At 45.6% G+C, this 17,724-nt stretch overlaps 1 protein-coding gene across 1 annotated transcript in view; it reads left to right on the top strand.

Annotated features, from left to right (window-relative positions):
* The window catches only part of SYN3 (synapsin III), a 222,306-nt gene extending 204,783 nt beyond the window's left edge, over positions 1–17,523 (top strand). The window contains exons 8-14 of the mRNA XM_069763145.1: positions 3,493–3,635; positions 8,689–8,763; positions 10,419–10,521; positions 13,055–13,189; positions 13,491–13,599; positions 15,272–15,572; positions 16,397–17,523. Coding sequence (XP_069619246.1) covers positions 3,493–3,635; positions 8,689–8,763; positions 10,419–10,521; positions 13,055–13,189; positions 13,491–13,599; positions 15,272–15,572; positions 16,397–16,529 — 999 coding nt within the window. The 3' untranslated portion in view covers positions 16,530–17,523. The remainder of the gene's footprint in view (positions 1–3,492; positions 3,636–8,688; positions 8,764–10,418; positions 10,522–13,054; positions 13,190–13,490; positions 13,600–15,271; positions 15,573–16,396) is intronic.
* The last annotated feature ends 201 nt before the right edge of the window (positions 17,524–17,724 follow it).

Here is a 17,724-nt window from a genome sequence, read left to right as displayed (position 1 = left end):
GACCTGAGCTTATAGCCGCCATTGCTGACATTACTTTACTCCCTAAAATGCCAACTCTGAGTGCAATGCAAGGTAGATCCCACATCCCGACCACCCTACCCTGCGGCTCTTTAGAAACATGTCTCCTCCTTCAGGAAGTGATCGACAGGATATAAAACTTATTGAATCATGTGACATCTCTTGGCTCTGCTGAATTGGCACAAATAAAAAGGAGGGATGGAAGCAGAAGATGCAGCTGGAGGGCAGATACATATAGGAACATCAGGGCTATATATGCAATCATGTATCTTGCAGCAGGAATACGGTTAACCACAGGAATAGCAGAGACATACATAAACTCACGATAAGGGTCCAAAACTTTGTTCCCAAAATTTGTTACCACTGTGATGATTTTAATGGTGAGGAGCCAATGTGAATGTTCAGCTTCTCTGGCACCTGTTACGGGGTGGATGGTGAGGGTGCAATGGGAGCATAGCAGTGTTTAATGGGTCAATTTTTGGTGGGCTGAGCAGGACTCCATTAATGTCCCAAAATGTTTTGGTTCTCACATACTGTTTAGGGTACAACAGAGCCTAGTCAATCTATGTTTAGGACATAGTAAAGCTATAAAATATTTTTAGTGGGCTGGACGGGTACCCATTGCGGTTCCAAACTGTCTCGTTTACCAGATTCTGTTTCTGCTTTGATATTAGAAGGAGAGGGCGCTATGCGACAGTTACGTATGTTCCTTCCACTATTGTGGGGGTAAAGTAGTGCCTAGGGGATTTAATTTTATATGGGCTACACAGACTTCCACTGGGGTTACTGTAGGGTCTATGGCATCTAATTTTAGGTGGGCTAGACAGGTTGCCATTGAAGCTCCAAAATGCATTATTTCTCAAATGCTGTTTGATGTGTCTAATGAAAAGGGGTCTATGTGACTACCTCCCCCCCAACAAAATTTTACGCTGTATATAACATAATAGCAGTTAGCCAGAATAGTAGCCCTCCCTTCCTCCCTTGGCTCTTAAGAAAAATGTCTCCTTCAGGCGCTGATATACAAGATATGTGACCTTTTTGATCATGTGACTGCTCTTGGTCCCGTTGAATGGCTATAAGAATTCGAAAACACTTTAAGGAGGCAGACAAGTCTCCATTAAAGTTGCAAAATGTATTTGTTAACAGATTCTTTTTCCACTTTTATACTTTAAAAGGGAGGGGTCCATGGGACAAGCAAGCTACTTTGTGCTAGCCTATGGGGGAATAAGAGTGCCAAGTGAAATAAATCAACTGAAATTGATAGATTCCCTTTAAGGTTCCAACACTCTTCAGTTTCCAGATTCTTTTTCTGCTTCCATAGTTTTAAAGGGGAGGGGGCTATGTGACAGGTAAGCTACTTCCTGTTATGGGTGTACAGTGTACAGAAGGAGTCATTAAAAACATCGAAGTGGAAAATGTATCTGGGAACCGAGACATTTTGGGACCGCAATGGGAACCTGTCTGACCCAAGAAAAATGTTATGCTCTATATATACAGTGGCATGTAAAAGTTTGGGCACCCCTGGTCAAATTTACTCTTTTTGTGAACAGTTAAGCAATTTAAATGTCACATTTCAATTGTATTTTAGGTAAAAGATATATATACATATATAGTTGTTTTTTTCTTTTAAAAAATTACAAAAAGGAAAATGAGCCGATGCTAAAGTTTGGGCACCCTTGGAGATTTGTGTGCTCAGATAACTTTGACCAATGTTTCAGACCTTAATTAGCTTGTTTGGATTATGGCTTGTTCAATATCATCATTAGGAAATCTCAGGTGATACAAATTTCCCAGCTTTATAAAACCCAGCCTCCTCTAACCTTGTACCGAAAACTAGCAATCATGGGTTCTTCTAATCAGCTGCCTAGCTCTCTGAGAATGGTGGAGGCACACAAAGCAGGAGAAGGCTATAAGATGATAGCAAAGTGTTTTCAAGTTGCCCTTTCTTCAGTTCAAAATGTAATTAAGAAATTGCAGTTACCATGAAGAGTGGAGGTCAAGATAAGGTCTGGAAGACCAAGCAAAATTTGAGAGAGAGAGATGCTCATAGGATTGCTCAAGACGCAAATCAGAACCTCCGCTTGACTGCAAAAGACCTCCAAGATAGAAGATATAGCCGACTGAGGATTTGTGGTACAATGTTCTACTGTTCAGAGACACCTGCACAAATATGAACTTCATGGAAGAGTCATCAGAAGAAAACCTCTCCTGCATCCTCACTATAAAAATTCAGCATCAGAAGTATGCAAAAGAACATCTAAACAAGCCTGATCCTTTTTGGAAAAAAGTCCTGTGGACTAATAAGGTTAAAATAGAAATCTTTAGCCACAGTGATCACAGGTATGTGTTGAGAAAAAAGGGCACAGAATTTCAGTAAAAGAACATCTCGCCAACCATTAAGCATGGTGGAGATCAATCAAGCTTTGGGGTTGTGTTGCAACCAATGGCACAGGGAACATTTCATGGGTAGAGAGAAGAATGGATTTAAATTCTTGATGCAAACATAACACCATTTGTAAAAAAAAACTGTAGGTGAAAAGAGGAAGAGGACGGTTTCTACAAATGGATAATGGTCCTAAACACAAGTCAGAATCCACAATAGCCCACCCCAGAAGGCACAAGCTGAAGGTTTTACAATGACCCTCACAATCCCCTGATCTGAACATTGTTGAAAATCTGTATCTATACCTCAAAATAGCAGAGGATAGAAGACGACCCGGGAATCTCACAGAACTGGAGGAATTCTCCAAGGAAGAATGGATGAAAATTCCTCAAACAAGAAATGAAAGACTCATGTCCGGCAGCAAAGAGTTTACAAGCTGTGATGCTTTCAAAAGGGGGCACTACTACGTACTAACCATCCAAGGTGCACAAACTTTACCATCGGCCAATTTTCCTTTTTGTAATATTTAACTGTTAAAGATTAAATTTTTTTTTTGCTTTTGCCTAAAATACAAAGGAAATGTGTCATCTGTAACTTTAGGTCTTTTAGAGATCATTTCATCTTCAACTTGCTCAGCTGTTCACAATAACAGTAATTTTGACCAGGGGTGCCCAAACTTTTACCAGTCACTGTATATATATATATATAAATAGGTCATAACATTTTCCTTGGGTCAGACAGGTTCCCATCGCGGTTCCAAAACATCTCCGTTCCCAGGTTCTTTTTCCACTTCGATGTTTTTAATGACTCCTTAAATAAGAGACTGACTCTCTATGCTGAGTGCTCCTCATCTGTCTGTGACGCCCAAATAAATCACTCCAGTAACATAAAAACCTTCATTTCTGTCAAACTTGCACATTTGGAAACCGCACAGTTTGGGCGATGACTCACGTAGAGCTAATAACTGCAGCACGTGGTTGGGAATGTGCCCCATGTGGCGGTGGAAGGGTTGCTCTCGCCTTACTGGATTATTGGAAGTTTTTCTACACTTTTCATGTAATTTTAGATGATTCTATAATTGTTTTTTCTAGGTAAAGGTAGAAAACCAATATGACTTCCAGGATATGTCCAGCATTGTGGCCATGGCAAAAACCTACGTGACCACCGAGCCGTTTGTAGATTCCAAATACGACATCCGCATCCAGAAGATCGGGAATAACTACAAGGCTTATATGTGAGTGTGTGCCTCCCCTGCATCATGTCGCTGCCTCCCCTGCATCATGTCGCTGCCTCCCCTGCATCATGTCGCTGCCTCCCCTGCATCATGTCGCTGCCTCTTCTGCATCATGTCGCTGCCTCCCTGCATCATGTTGCTGCCTCCTCGGCATCGTGCCGTGGCCTCCTCTGCATGGTGTCGCTGCCTCCCTGGCATTGTGTCGCTGCCTCCCCTGCATCGTATCGCTGCCTCCTCTGCAACGTGTCGCGCCCTCATCTGCATCGTGTCACAGCCTCACCTGCATCGTGTCACAGCCTCACCTGCATCGTGTCACAGCCTCACCTGCATCGTGTCGCTGCCTCCCCGGCATCGTGTCGCTGCCTCCCCGGCATCGTGTCGCTGCCTCCCCGGCATCGTGTCGCTGGCCTCCCCGGCATCGTGTCGCTGGCCTCCCCGGCATCGTGTCGCGGCCTCCCCGGCATCGTGTCGCGGCCTCACCTGCATCGTGTCGCTGCCTCCCCGGCATCGTGTCCCGGCCTCACCTGCATCGTGTCGCGGCCTCACCTATATCGTGTCGCGGCCTCTGTGGAATCGTGACGTTGCCTCCCCGGCATCGTGTCTGGGCTCCCCGGCATTGTGTTGTGGCCTTCGCGGCATCGTGCCGCTGCCTCCCAGCATTGTGATGCTGCCTCCCCAATATTGTGTCGCGGCCTCCCTGGTATCGTGTCGCTGCCCCCCCCTGGCATCGTGTCGCGGCCTCCCCGGCATCGTGTGGTGGCCTCCCCGGCATTGTTTTGTGGCCTCCCCGGCATTGTTTCGCTGCCTCCCCGGCATTTGTCGCTGCCTCCCCGGCATCGTGTCGTGGCCTCCCAGCATTGTGATGCTGCCTCCTCGATATTGTGATGCTGCCTCCCCGATATTGTTTTGCGGCCTCCCCGGCATTGTTTCGCTGCCTCCCCGGCATCGTGTCGCTGCCTCCCAGCATTGTGATGCTGCCTCCCCGATATTGTGACGCTGCCTCCCCGATATTGTGTCGCAGACTCCCCGGCATCGTGTCGCTGCCTCTCCGGCATCATGTCGCGGCCTCCCCGGCATTGTGTCGCGGCCTCCCCGGCATCGTGTGGTGGCCTCCCCGGCATTGTTTTGCGGCCTCCCCGGCATTGTTTCGCTGCCTCCCGGGCATTTGTTGCTGCCTCCCTGGCATCGTGTCATGGCCTCCCCGTTGTTGTTTTGCGGCCTCCCCGGCATTGTTTCGCGGCCTCACCTGCATCATGTCGCGGCCTTCCCGGCATCGTGTCGCGGCCTCCACCAAAATCGTGACGTGGCCTCCTTGGCATTGTTTTGCAGCCTCCCCAGCATTGTTTCGCTGCCTCCCCGGCATCGTGTTGTGGTATTCCTGGCATTGTGTCGCTGCCTCCTGGCATCGTGTCGTGGCCTTACCTGCATCGTGTCGCTGCCTCCCCGGCATCGTGTCGCTGGCCTCCCCGGAATCGTGTCGCGGCCTCCCCGGCATTGTTTTGCGGCCTCCCCAGCATTGTTTTGCTGCCTCCCTGGCATTGTGTCGTTGCCTTCCCGGCATTGTTTCGCTGCCTCCCCGGCAATTGTCGCTGCCTCCCTGGCATCGTGTTGTGGTCTTCCCGGCATTGTGTTGCTGCCTCCACGGCATCGTGTCTGGGCTTCCCTGCATTGTGTGACGGCCTCTCCGGAATCGTGTTGTGTCGCTGCCTCCCCGATTTTGTGTCGCGGCCTCCCCGGGATCATGTCGCTGCCCCCCGGCATTGTGTCACGACCTTCCCGGCATCATTTCGTGGCCTCCCCTGCATCGTGTCACGGCCTCGCCAGCATTGTTTCGCGGCCTCCCCGCCATCGTGTTGTGGCCTCCCCGACATCATGTCGCTGCCTCGCCAGCATTGTTTCGCGGCCTCCCCGCCATCGTGTTGTGGCCTCCCCGACATCATGTCGCTGCCTCTCCGGCATTGTGTCGCGGCCTCCCCGGCATTGTGTCGCTGCCTCCCCAGCATCGTGTCGTGGCCTTCCTGGCATTGTGTCGCTGCCTCCCCGGCATCGTTTCGCGGCCTGCCCGGCATCGTGTTGCTGCTTCCCCGGGATCGTGTCTCTGCCTCCCCAGCACTTCTCCATGTTCTCTGTGTTGCATCTATCAGGGCCAAAAATGGGGCAGCTAAAGTCAATCAAGTCCTCATATGTGGGACGTCTGCAGTAAAGGGTTAAGTGCGCAGTGTCGGTGTCAGATAAGGTCACTGCAGGTTCCTGGATGCAGAGTTTATTTAGTTAATGTATCTGCTGCCGTCATTTCGGAGACCCAGCCCCGGGGTCCTTGCCCTGTCTACACAGATGGAATTACTGGAAGACGAGCTGATGTCAGAGACCGCCGTCCCAAAGACACCAAACATGTGATGACTGCGGAGAAAGTGATGGGGGATCCCCAGGAAGTGAAGGGAGGACCCCAATGACTCACAGGGAGGAAGATTTTTTGAGGATAACGTACAAAAAGTCAGCAGAAGACCTGGTCACCTGGGCCAGGAGTGCGAGGCCTCTGCCCTTTACTGTACACTAATAATCCCACCACACGGTTACCTCCTGTATTATACTCCAGAGCTGCACTCACTATTCTGCTGGTGCAGTCACTGTGTACATACATTACATTACTGATCCTGAGTTACCTCCTGTATTATACTCCAGAGCTGCACTCACTATTCTGCTGGTGCAGTCACTGTGTACATACATTACATTACTGATCCTGAGTTACATCCTGTATTATACTCCAGAGCTGCACTCACTATTCTGCAGGTGCAGTCACTGTGTACATACATTACATGACTGATCCTGAGTTACATCCTGTATTATACTCCAGAGCTGCGCTCACTATTCTGCTGGTGCAGTCACTGTGTACATACATTACATTACTGATCCTGAGTTACATCCTGTATTATACCGCAGAGCTGCACTCACTATTCTGCTGGTGCAGTCACTGTGTACATACATTACATTACTGATCCTGAGTTACATCCTGTATTATACCCCAGAGCTGCACTCACTATTCTGCAGGTGCAGTCACTGTGTACATACATTACATTACTGATCCTGAGTTACATCCTGTATTATACTCCAGAGCTGCACTCACTATTCTGCAGGTGCAGTCACTGTGTACATACATTACATGACTGATCCTGAGTTACATCCTGTATTATACTCCAGAGCTGCGCTCACTATTCTGCTGGTGCAGTCACTGTGTACATACATTACATTACTGATCCTGAGTTACATCCTGTATTATACCGCAGAGCTGCACTCACTATTCTGCTGGTGCAGTCACTGTGTACATACATTACATTACTGATCCTGAGTTACATCCTGTATTATACCCCAGAGCTGCACTCACTATTCTGCAGGTGCAGTCACTGTGTACATACATTACATTACTGATCCTGAGTTACATCCTGTATTATACTCCAGAGCTGCGCTCACTATTCTGCTGGTGCAGTCACTGTGTACATACATTACATTACTGATCCTGAGTTACATCCTGTATTATACTCCAGAGCTGCACTCACTATTCTGCTGGTGCAGTCACTGTGTACATACAATACATTACTGATCCTGAGTTACATCCTGTATTATACCCCAGAGCTGCACTCACTATTCTGCTGGTGCAGTCACTGTGTACATACATTACATTACTGATCCTGAGTTACATCCTGTATTATACCCCAGAGCTGCACTCACTATTCTGCTGGTGCAGTCACTGGTTACATACATTACATTACTGATCCTGAGTTACATCCTGTATTATACCCCAGAGCTGCACTCACTATTCTGCTGGTGCAGTCACTGTGCACATACATTGCATTACTGATCCTGAGTTACATCCTGTATTATACCCCAGAGCTGCACTCACTATTCTGCTGGTGCAGTCACTGTGTACATACATTACATTACTGATCCTGAGTTACATCCTGTATTATACTCCAGAGCTGCACTCACTATTCTGCTGGTGCAGGCACTGTGTACATACATTACTGATCCTGAGTTACATCCTGAGCTGTATTCATAATTCTGTTGGTTATTATGAAACAGTCAGCTAGGTTGTTGTCAGGCACAGCCATTGAGTAACATTTCTCCATCTCTTGGCAGTGATGCACAGAGAATTGACGCTGCAGATTATTTTCTTCCCCGTGTGAATGACACTTCAAGTTTTGCCACAAATCCACGCAGAAAGAAGGCAACAAATCTGCAACATGTGCACACAGCCATACGGTTTAGCTGTGCTCCTATGATATGGGGGCCCAAGAAGGAAATCCTGCAGAATTATGAATGCAGCTCTGGAGTATATCCATAGAATACTGTTTATTAATCGTTCGTTCCTTTCTCACCCCTAATAAATACTGTGACTACATAGCGAGGATCCAACAAAGATGTTCAGGACCCCCGTGCCAATCGCTGCCCCCCATGATGGACTGTCCCTTGTACATGGTGTGTGCGGAGGGTAACTCTCACTCTCATCATCCGCCTGGTGACTCGTATGATTAATGGCTGCAGCCGGGTGACCCCGCATGATGTGGGTGCACAGGGCACAATGAAGCCATCACAGGCGGGCACGGGTCCTTGTGGGAGATCCGCACATCAGGAAGCGCAGGACACGCACCCCGGGGGGAATCGGCTACCGAACAATACCGCGCTGTCTGCGAGGCCGGGACGTGGTCTGCGGCCCGAGCCAATAGCCACCGGCCCAATATAAAGCCGCAATGATGGGAACGTCAGCTGCGAGCCCCGGCTGCCTCCAGCCCTTTCATAGGGAGCGTGGAGAGAATGGCAACGAGCTCTGCCCCAGCGAGGGTTAACTCCGCTGATCACCGCAGGTGCAGAGACCCATGAAAAGACCCCCAAGAAACCCACCTCACCAGCTGGGAGAAGCCGGCCACAGTCACTTTACTTCTACACTTGCAGTCAGTGAATGGAAACCTTCTTTTTACCCAAAACCCTAAGTCTTTCTCACAGCAGAAGATTGTAAAACACCAGGATTTATTTCTGTTGCTTTATATTTTTTATTAAGGCGCACGTCTATTTCTGGGAACTGGAAGGCAAACACCGGCTCGGCCATGTTGGAGCAGATCGCAATGACTGACAGGTGAGAGGCTTATCACAAAGAGTTAATTGATTAAATACTTGGTGCTTAAAGTCACCACTAGGTGGAGCTCACTGAATTATGTGTATATGTAGTGAGCTCCCCCTAGTGGTGGCTGAAGACAGGATCTTATCATGTATCTCTGTATACAGGGAGCTCCCCCTAGTGGTGACTGCAGACAGGATCTTATCATGTATCTCTGTATACAGGGAGCTCCCCCTAGTGGTGGCTGAAGACAGGATCTTATCATGTATCTCTGTATACAGGGAGCTCCCCCTAGTGGTGGCTGAAGACAGGATCTTATCATGTCTCTCTGTATACAGGGAGCTCCCCCTAGTGGTGTCTGCAGACAGGATCTTATCATGTATCTCTGTATACCGGGAGCTCCCCCTAGTGGTGACTGCAGACAGGATCTTATCATGTATCTCTGTATACAGGGAGCTCCCCCTAGTGGTGGCTGCAGACAGGATCTGATCATGTATCTCTATATACAGGGGGCTCCCCCTAGTGGTGGCTGCAGACAGGATCTTATCATGTATCTCTGTATACAGGGAGCTCCCCCTAGTGGTGACTGCAGACAGGATCTGATCATGTATCTCTATATACAGGGGGCTCCCCCTAGTGGTGGCTGCAGACAGGATCTTAGCATGTATCTCTGTATACAGGGAGCTCCCCCTAGTGGTGACTGCAGACAGGATCTTATCATGTATCTCTGTATACAGGGAGCTCCCCCTAGTGGTGGCTGCAGACAGAATCTTGTCATGTATCTCTGTATACAGGGAGCTTCCCCTAGTGGTGGCTGCAGACAGGATCTTATCATGTATCTCTGTATACAGGGAGCTCCCCCTAGTGGTGGCTGCAGACAGGATCTTATCATGTATCTCTGTATACAGGGAGCTCCCCCTAGTGGTGGCTGCAGACAGGATCTTATCATGTATCTCTGTATACAGGGAGCTCCCCCTAGTGGTGACTGCAGACAGGATCTTATCATGTATCTCTGTATACAGGGAGCTCCCCCTAGTGGTGACTGCAGACAGGATCTTATCATGTATCTCTGTATACAGGGAGCTCCCCCTAGTGGTGACTGCAGACAGGATCTTATCATGTATCTCTGTATACAGGGAGCTCCCCCTAGTGGTGGCTGCAGACAGGATCTTATCATGTATCTCTGTATACAGGGAGCTCCCCCCAGTGGTGGCTGCAGACAGGATCTTATCATGTATCTCTGTATACAGGGAGCTCCCCCTAGTGGTGACTGCAGACAGGATCTTATCATGTATCTCTGTATACAAGTAGCTCCCCCTAGTGGTGACTGCAGACAGGATCTTATCATGTATCTCTGTATACAGGGAGCTCCCCCTAGTGGTGACTGCAGACAGGATCTTATCATGTATCTCTGTATACAGGGAGCTCCCCCCAGTGGTGACTGCAGACAGGATCTTATCATGTATCTCTGTATACAGGGAGCTCCCCCTAGTGGTGACTGCAGACAGGATCTTATCATGTATCTCTGTATACAGGGAGCTCCCCCTAGTGGTGGCTGCAGGCAGATACAATACAACATTACAGAGAAGTCATTATGAGCTGAGGATTTGGAGTTTTGTATCAGTCCATTACAGTAGAAGTATATCGTGAATATTGTGTAATTGTCGTTTCAGGTACCGGCTGTGGGCGGACTCCTGCGCTGAGATGTTTGGCGGTTTGGACATTTGCGCGGTGAAAGCCGTACACAGCAAAGATGACAAGGATTATATTATCGAGGTGAGGAACAGAGTCATATATAAGTAGAGAGAATGAGGCACAAAATATATCGCTATATAGTGCTAAATAATACTGTAATATACAACCTTAATATACCTAAATAATATGCAGTATCGAAACCTACACCCTTTAAATAATCCACATATTACTGCTATATACAGTCCACGTATGCCGCCAAATAGTTTCTAAACAATAGCACAATATAGTCTGCAGAACCAAATTACATCATACTGCAATACAGTGCCCCAATAAGTACTGCCATGTATCTTCCCTATAATACCGCCATGTAGTTTCCTATCTATATGCAGAACCAAATAAGATCCCTTCTATTGGGCCGTATAACACCACAACATAGTGCCGAGATAATATCGGTTATATACCGGTCACATAATACCGCCATATTGTTCCCAGTGTGCAGCATCTATACATAATACTCCCTTAAATAGGCTGCATAATACCGCCATATAGTGCCAAGACAATGTATTGATAAGTTACCCACTCACTACCAGCATTTAATGCCTAAAACAAAGGGAGCTTCCAAATAATACCGCCTTCTGTGTGCCATGATTAGTTTGTATTGCCCCACCCCTCATTCTAGTTTTTATAGCTCCACCCCTCATTCTATAGTTTTTAGCTCCACCCCTCATTCTATAGTTTTTAGCTCCCCCCTCATTTTATAGTTTTAAGCTCCACCCCTCATTCTATTTTTAGCTCCACCCCTCATTCTATAGTTTTTAGCTCCCCCCTCATTTTATAGTTTTAAGCTCCACCCCTCATTCTAGTTTTTAGCTCCACCCCTCATTCTATAGTTTTTAGCTCCACCCCTCATTTTAGTTTCTAGCCTCATCCCTCATTCTAGTTTTCACCACCCGATTCTATAGTTTATAGCCCCAGTTTTTAGTTTTAAGCTCTTTCCCTCATTTTAGTTTTTAGCTCCACCCCTCATTCTATAGCTTTTATAACCCCACCCCTCATTCTATAATTTTTATCTCCACCCCTCAGTCTATAGTTTTTAGCTCCACCCCTCATTCTATAGTTTTTAGCTCCACCCCTCATTATAGTTTTTGCTCCACCCCTCCTTATATAGCTTTTATAGCCCCACCCCTCATTCTAGTTTTTAGCTCCACCCCTCCTTATATAGCTTTTTTAGCTCCACCCCTCATTCTAGTTTTTAGCTCCTTCCCTCATTCGTTTTTAGCTCCACACCCATTCTAGTTTTTAGCACCACCTCTCCTAGTTTTAGCTCCACCCCTTCTATAGTTTTAGCTCCACCTCTCGTTCTATGGCCCCGCCTACCTGAACTACATTTCTAGTCCTTCCACTGAACGTGACACTTTTCCTTTTATTGGTGTGACATGAGGCCATCGGTGACGCGGCCCCTATTTCTGGTCGCGGTGTGACGCTGTGCAGGAGGAATGATGGCGGCACCAGATGCTTCCGTGGATGTCGGGTCACGCTGTCATCGTTAATGAGCCGCTCATATCGTCACTTCTTTCCTGTTCATTATTATTTTACCGCTTTTCCTAGTAATAATTAGTAAAGGAGCGAGCAGCGCCACTCTTGTCTTCGTGGCCATGTTTGGAACTGCACATAATTTCCATTCAGGGGCAGAACTGCTACAACAGACCCTTTTTATTAGTGCTAGATTACCGTCAGAAGTACCACAAAAACCCGCAATCATACAAGGATGAAGGGAAACAGTCAGCATGTAGAGGCCACAACTGTGAAAATCTGCATGGAAACAATCAACAAGCAGGAATAAATATTAATTATGGGTTGTGTGAACGTCAATGCAGAGTTCTCAGAGACATTCTAAGGACAAGAGATCTGCCAACAGCAACTTGCTGATGGTTTTGATGCATGTTTTTGGGAACTTTTAGCCTCAGATGTGATTTTTTTTTATAAATTAGTATTAATTATGGGTCATGTGGATGTCAATTTACAGTTCTCAGGGACCCAGAGACTTTGTAAGGAGACGCGATCTATCAACCGCAACATTGCTGACGGTTTCCAAGCATGTTTTTGTGAATTTTTAGTCTCAAATGATGTGATTTGTATAAATATTAATCATGGGTCATGTGGATGTCAATTAACAGTTCTCAGAGCCCCAGAAATATTCTAATGATAAGAGATCGGTCAACAGCAACTCGCTGGTGGTTTTCAAGCACGGTTTTTGCATTTTCAGTCTCAGCTTATGTGATTTTTATAAATATTAATTATGGGTTGTGTGGATGTCAATTCACAGTTCTCAGAGACCCAGAAACATTCTAAGGAAAAGAGATCTGTCAACAGCAACTTGCTGATAGTTTCCAAGCATGTTTTTGTGAACTTTCCACTTCAGATTGTGATTTTTATTAATAAGTATTAATTATGGGTCGTGTGGACGTCAATTTACAGTTTTCAGAAACATTCTAAAGGAAAAAAGATCTGTCAACAGCAACTTGCCGACGGTTTCCAAACATTTTTTTTTTTACTTTTTAGTCTCAGATGAGAGATAGGAATATTGTCATTTTTTCTGTCTCCTGCTCTCCAGGTGATGGACAGTTCGATGCCGCTGATCGGAGAACACGTGGAGGAGGACCGACAGCTCGTGGCCGATCTGGTGGTGGCTAGAATGACAGAGCACGTCCTGATGAAATCTCCGGCAGCCCCGAGTCAGAGAAATCAGGTATATTCAGATCCGACCCTGACATCAGAAAGCAGGAGGTTGTCGGTTGTCAGAGCTCAGCTTTAAAGAAAAATATCTAAGAACGGTTTTCACATTTTTTAATCTACCTTAAAGGGGCGGTTTATTAAAGAAACCTAGCAATTGCCCTCCTATGAGGCCTGGTACCCGACACTGTGTGTATACCTCATTTTCAGTGCCAGTCTGGCCTTGTGCCACTCCAGAGGGTGAGGGGCACCCCGGATTGTGCCCAGAAGGTGAAAAACAACAGTGACCATGAAAAACTCCATCTCTTCTCTCCCAGCCGCAACAGATGCAGCCGCAGGCGATCAAACCACAGATGCAGCCCCAGCCGGGACCACCAGGAGCGGGGGGCGCTCCACCTTCAGCTCAACCAAGACCTTCCCCGCAAGGTAAACTTTTAACAGGTCTGCAGAAGCCCTGCAGAACTCCTCCACAAGGGGGCGATGTCGCTGCCCGGGTTCCCCTTTATCCCACCAACAAGGCAACATCAGGAATATGTTCTGGTACACGGGTGACATCTGCTGGTCATAGCAGGTAATGCTCTATTACAGACCTTTATATACAGTGACATGTAAAAGTTTGTGCACCTAGTCAGAATTACTGTTATTGTGAACAGTTAAGCAAATTGAAGATGACATGATCTCTAGAAGGCCTGAATTTAAAGACGACACATTCCCTTTGTATTTTAGACAAAAAAAATTTTTTTTAATCTTTTACATTTTATATGATTCTTCCTTGGAGAATTGCTCCAGTTCTGTGAGAGTCCCGGGTCGTCTTGCATGTTTTGCTATTTTGAGGTCTATCCACAGATTTTCAATGATGTTCAGATCGGGGGACTGTGAGGGCCATTGTAAAACCTTCAGCTTGAGCCTTCTGAGGTCGTCTTTTGTGGACTGTGACGTGTGGTTAGGATCATTATCCATTTTATTGAATCCATTCTTCACTTCACCCGTGAAATGTTCCCCGCGCCATTGGCTGCGACACAACCTGAAAGCATGATTGATCCTCCACCATGCCTAATGGTTGGTGAGATGTTCTTTTCCCGAAACTCTGTGCCATTTTTTTCTCCACACATACTTGTAACTTTGATCATTGCGGCCAAAAACTTCTTATCTCATCGGTCCACAGGACTTGTTTCCAAAATGTATCAGGCTTGTTTAGATGCTCTTTTGCATACGTCTGATACTGAATTTTATGGGGAGGATGCAGGAGAGGTTTTCTTCTGATGACTCTTCCATGAAGGCCATATTTGTGCAGATGTCTCTGAACAGTAAAACAATGATCACAAATCCAGTCTCATGAATTTTTACTGAAGGTCTTTTGCAGTCACTCGGAGGTTTTGATTTTGTTCTCTTGCAATCCTACGAGCAGCTCTCACTGATATTTTGCTTGGTCTTCCAGACCTTATCTTGACCTCCACTGTTCCTGGTAACTACCATTTCTTAATTACATTTCGAACTGAGGAAAGGGCAACTTGAAAACTCTCTCTTCTTATAGCCTTCTCCTGCTTTGTGACTTTCACCATTTTCACAGTGTTAGGCAGATGCTCAGAAGAACCCATGGCTGCTGTTTATTGGCACAAGGTTAGAGGAGGCTGGGCTTTATAAACCGTGGAAATTTTCATCACCTGACCATTCCGAATGATGATGGTGAACAAGCCATAACTAACTGGCTAATTAAGGTGTGAGACCTTGATCTAAGTTATCTGAGCACCTAAATCTCCAAGGGTGCCCAAACTTTTGCATCAATCCATCGTCCTTTTTGTAATTTTTAAAATTTAAAAAATGACAATATATATTTTTTGCCAAAAAACAAAAGGAAATGTCTCATCTGTAACTTTAGGCCTTTTAGATCATTTCATCTATTTGCGTAACTGTTCTCAATAACAGACATTTTGGCCAGGGGTGCATAAACTTTTACATGCCACAGCTGAGGGTTTGCTGCTATAGCATCCAGTCTGGACAATCATCTCCAAACTAACTGAATAAAAGGGAAGATGGGAATAAATCAGATTTATTTTCTACAGAATTAACCTAAATTACGGTATGTCTTTCTGTACAGGTGGCGTCCGTCCAGCACCGGGTGCCCCCTCTCCCAGGACAGCAGCCCCTCAACAGCAAAGGCTTTCTCCACAGGGACAGCAGCCCACCCAGACTTCCCAGCCGAGCTCGCCACAGCCTCAGAGGTCTCCAAATTCTCCCCAGCTCCCAAGACCTGCGAGTGGAACACCTCCAGGCCAGACCCCCACTAAGTCTCCATCCCCCCAACAGCCAAGACCTCCAGCACAAGGGCAGGCGCAGAACCAACAGGCTCCACCTGGAGCAACAGCAAAGACCCAGCCAGCGCCACATCCGCACCTCAAGTGAGTCGTGTGTCACCGATATATGCTGAAAACCGCCATAATACTGTGGGCAGCAGTACTATTCCTGTACATAGGGGGCAGTATTATAGTAGTTATATTCTTGTACATAGGGGCAGTATTATAGTAGTTATATTCTTGTACATAGGAGCAGTATTATAGTAGTTATATTCTTGTACATAGGAGCAGTATTATAGTAGTTATATTCCTGTACATAGGAGCAGTATTATAGTAGTTATATTCTTGTACATAGGGGCAGTATTATAGTAGTTATATTCTTGTACATAGGAGCAGTATTATAGTAGTTACATTCTTGTACATAGGGGCAGTATTATAGTAGTTATATTCTTGTACATAGGAGTAGTATTATAGTAGTTATATTCTTGTACATAGGAGCAGTATTATAGTAGTTATATTCTTGCACATAGGAGCAGTATTATAGTAGTTATATTCTTGTACATAGGAGCAGCATTATAGTAGTTATACTCTTATACATAGGGGCAGTATTATAGGAGTTATTTTCTTGCACATAGGAGCAGTATCATAGTAGTTATATTCTTGTACATAGAGGCAGTATTATAGTAGTTATATTCTTGTACATAGGGGCAGTATTATAGTAGTTATATTCTTGTACATAGGGGCAGTATTATAGTAGTTATATTCCTGTACATAGGGGGCAGTATTATAGTAGTTATATTCTTGTACATAGGAGCAGTATTATAGTAGTTATATTCTTGTACATAGGAGCAGTATTATAGTAGTTATATTCTTGTACATAGGAGCAGTATTATAGTAGTTATATGACTTTTTATATGTTTATTTTGCAGTAAATCGCAGTCACTAACCAACAACTTTAATATCTCGGATCCATCGCAGCGAAGCTCTGGAAATGAGGATGAAGCTAAAGCGGAAACTATTCGCAACCTGAGAAAATCATTTGCAAGCCTGTTCTCCGACTAAGTAAATAAACACATATTTTCTTCGGTTGAGCTTTGCTCTTCCTAAAGTCACCCAAACACATGAAAGTGTGACCTTATCACGACACCTTATTCTGTTGGATCATGCAGATACATTTCTGTACTACCAGAAGATTATCATAAAAACGTCTGTATAGAATATTTCCCCAACTCCAACCACATCTTACAGTTGGTCATCTTTCGGTCATCCCTCAATGGTTCCTCAACTTCTTGAATGTTTGTAACTAGTTGGGAGTCAAAGCCTGAAACCTAGTAAAGATCCCTAAACTTGGTGGAATCATCTCCAGTTTTCTAACCTTCCAGATATTTCCTGTGGTGTCCCCCCCACCCATCTACAGTTTACCCAGCATGAGTATGTGTTCGGATATCTCGTACCTGTGGTGCTCAACCCTCATCCTCAGGAACCCAAAACCGATGAAGACCATGGAATGTTCTGGAGAGACTGGCATTTAGCTTCAGACTAAGACTTTCTAGAACATGTAGCCCATCTTACCACGGACCCTTACTGCAGTTAAGTCCAGAAAACATTCGTATTCAACTTCTCTACGCGACTTCGGATCTCTGTAGTCCAAATATTAAGTGAAGCCGACCCTTACCAATGCTTGATACTCGATCCTGTCTATGCTGCCATTGCCTCAGGCATATCAACAATGCTGCACAGCGCAGTTAGAGCCATTCAAATCCATCAACCCATCTCATACTCCTCAACCACCCAGAAAAACCTTGTTCCTCGCCCCCCTACACTCAATAACTTATGCAAAAACTTGAAGCCATTCCAGTCATTGCGACTTATGTTTATGTTTACCAATAAGTCTTCCCGCCACGAAAAATCCATATAAAGGTACAACATGGCTTCTGGTAGTTTTTCTGTAGTGCATGTAGTTCCCCAAAAATTGTGTCTTCCTAAAACACAACTATATATTAACCTAAAAAACAATAGCCCGTAATAATACTTTACACATTACTCTGGCTTTGGTAAAAAAAAAAAAACACTTGAGTTGGGTTTGTATATTTTGAATATCAAGGAACAATAATGGGCTTGGGTCAAGTCAGACCCCATTACTGTACCTTAGACATTGGCCTTGCAATAATTTAGAGATTACAAATGTTAAGATCAGATTCAATATTTTGGCCAAAAGCATTAAGCTACTTACTGGTAGCGGCATTTTTCGGAGGCC

Source organism: Ranitomeya imitator, chromosome 4 (genome assembly GCF_032444005.1).
Source record: "Ranitomeya imitator isolate aRanImi1 chromosome 4, aRanImi1.pri, whole genome shotgun sequence".
In the NCBI taxonomy this organism is placed as follows: domain Eukaryota; kingdom Metazoa; phylum Chordata; class Amphibia; order Anura; family Dendrobatidae; genus Ranitomeya; species Ranitomeya imitator.
The sequence above is the reverse complement of the archived record's forward strand: the minus strand, read 5'-3'. Positions and strand labels throughout refer to the sequence as shown.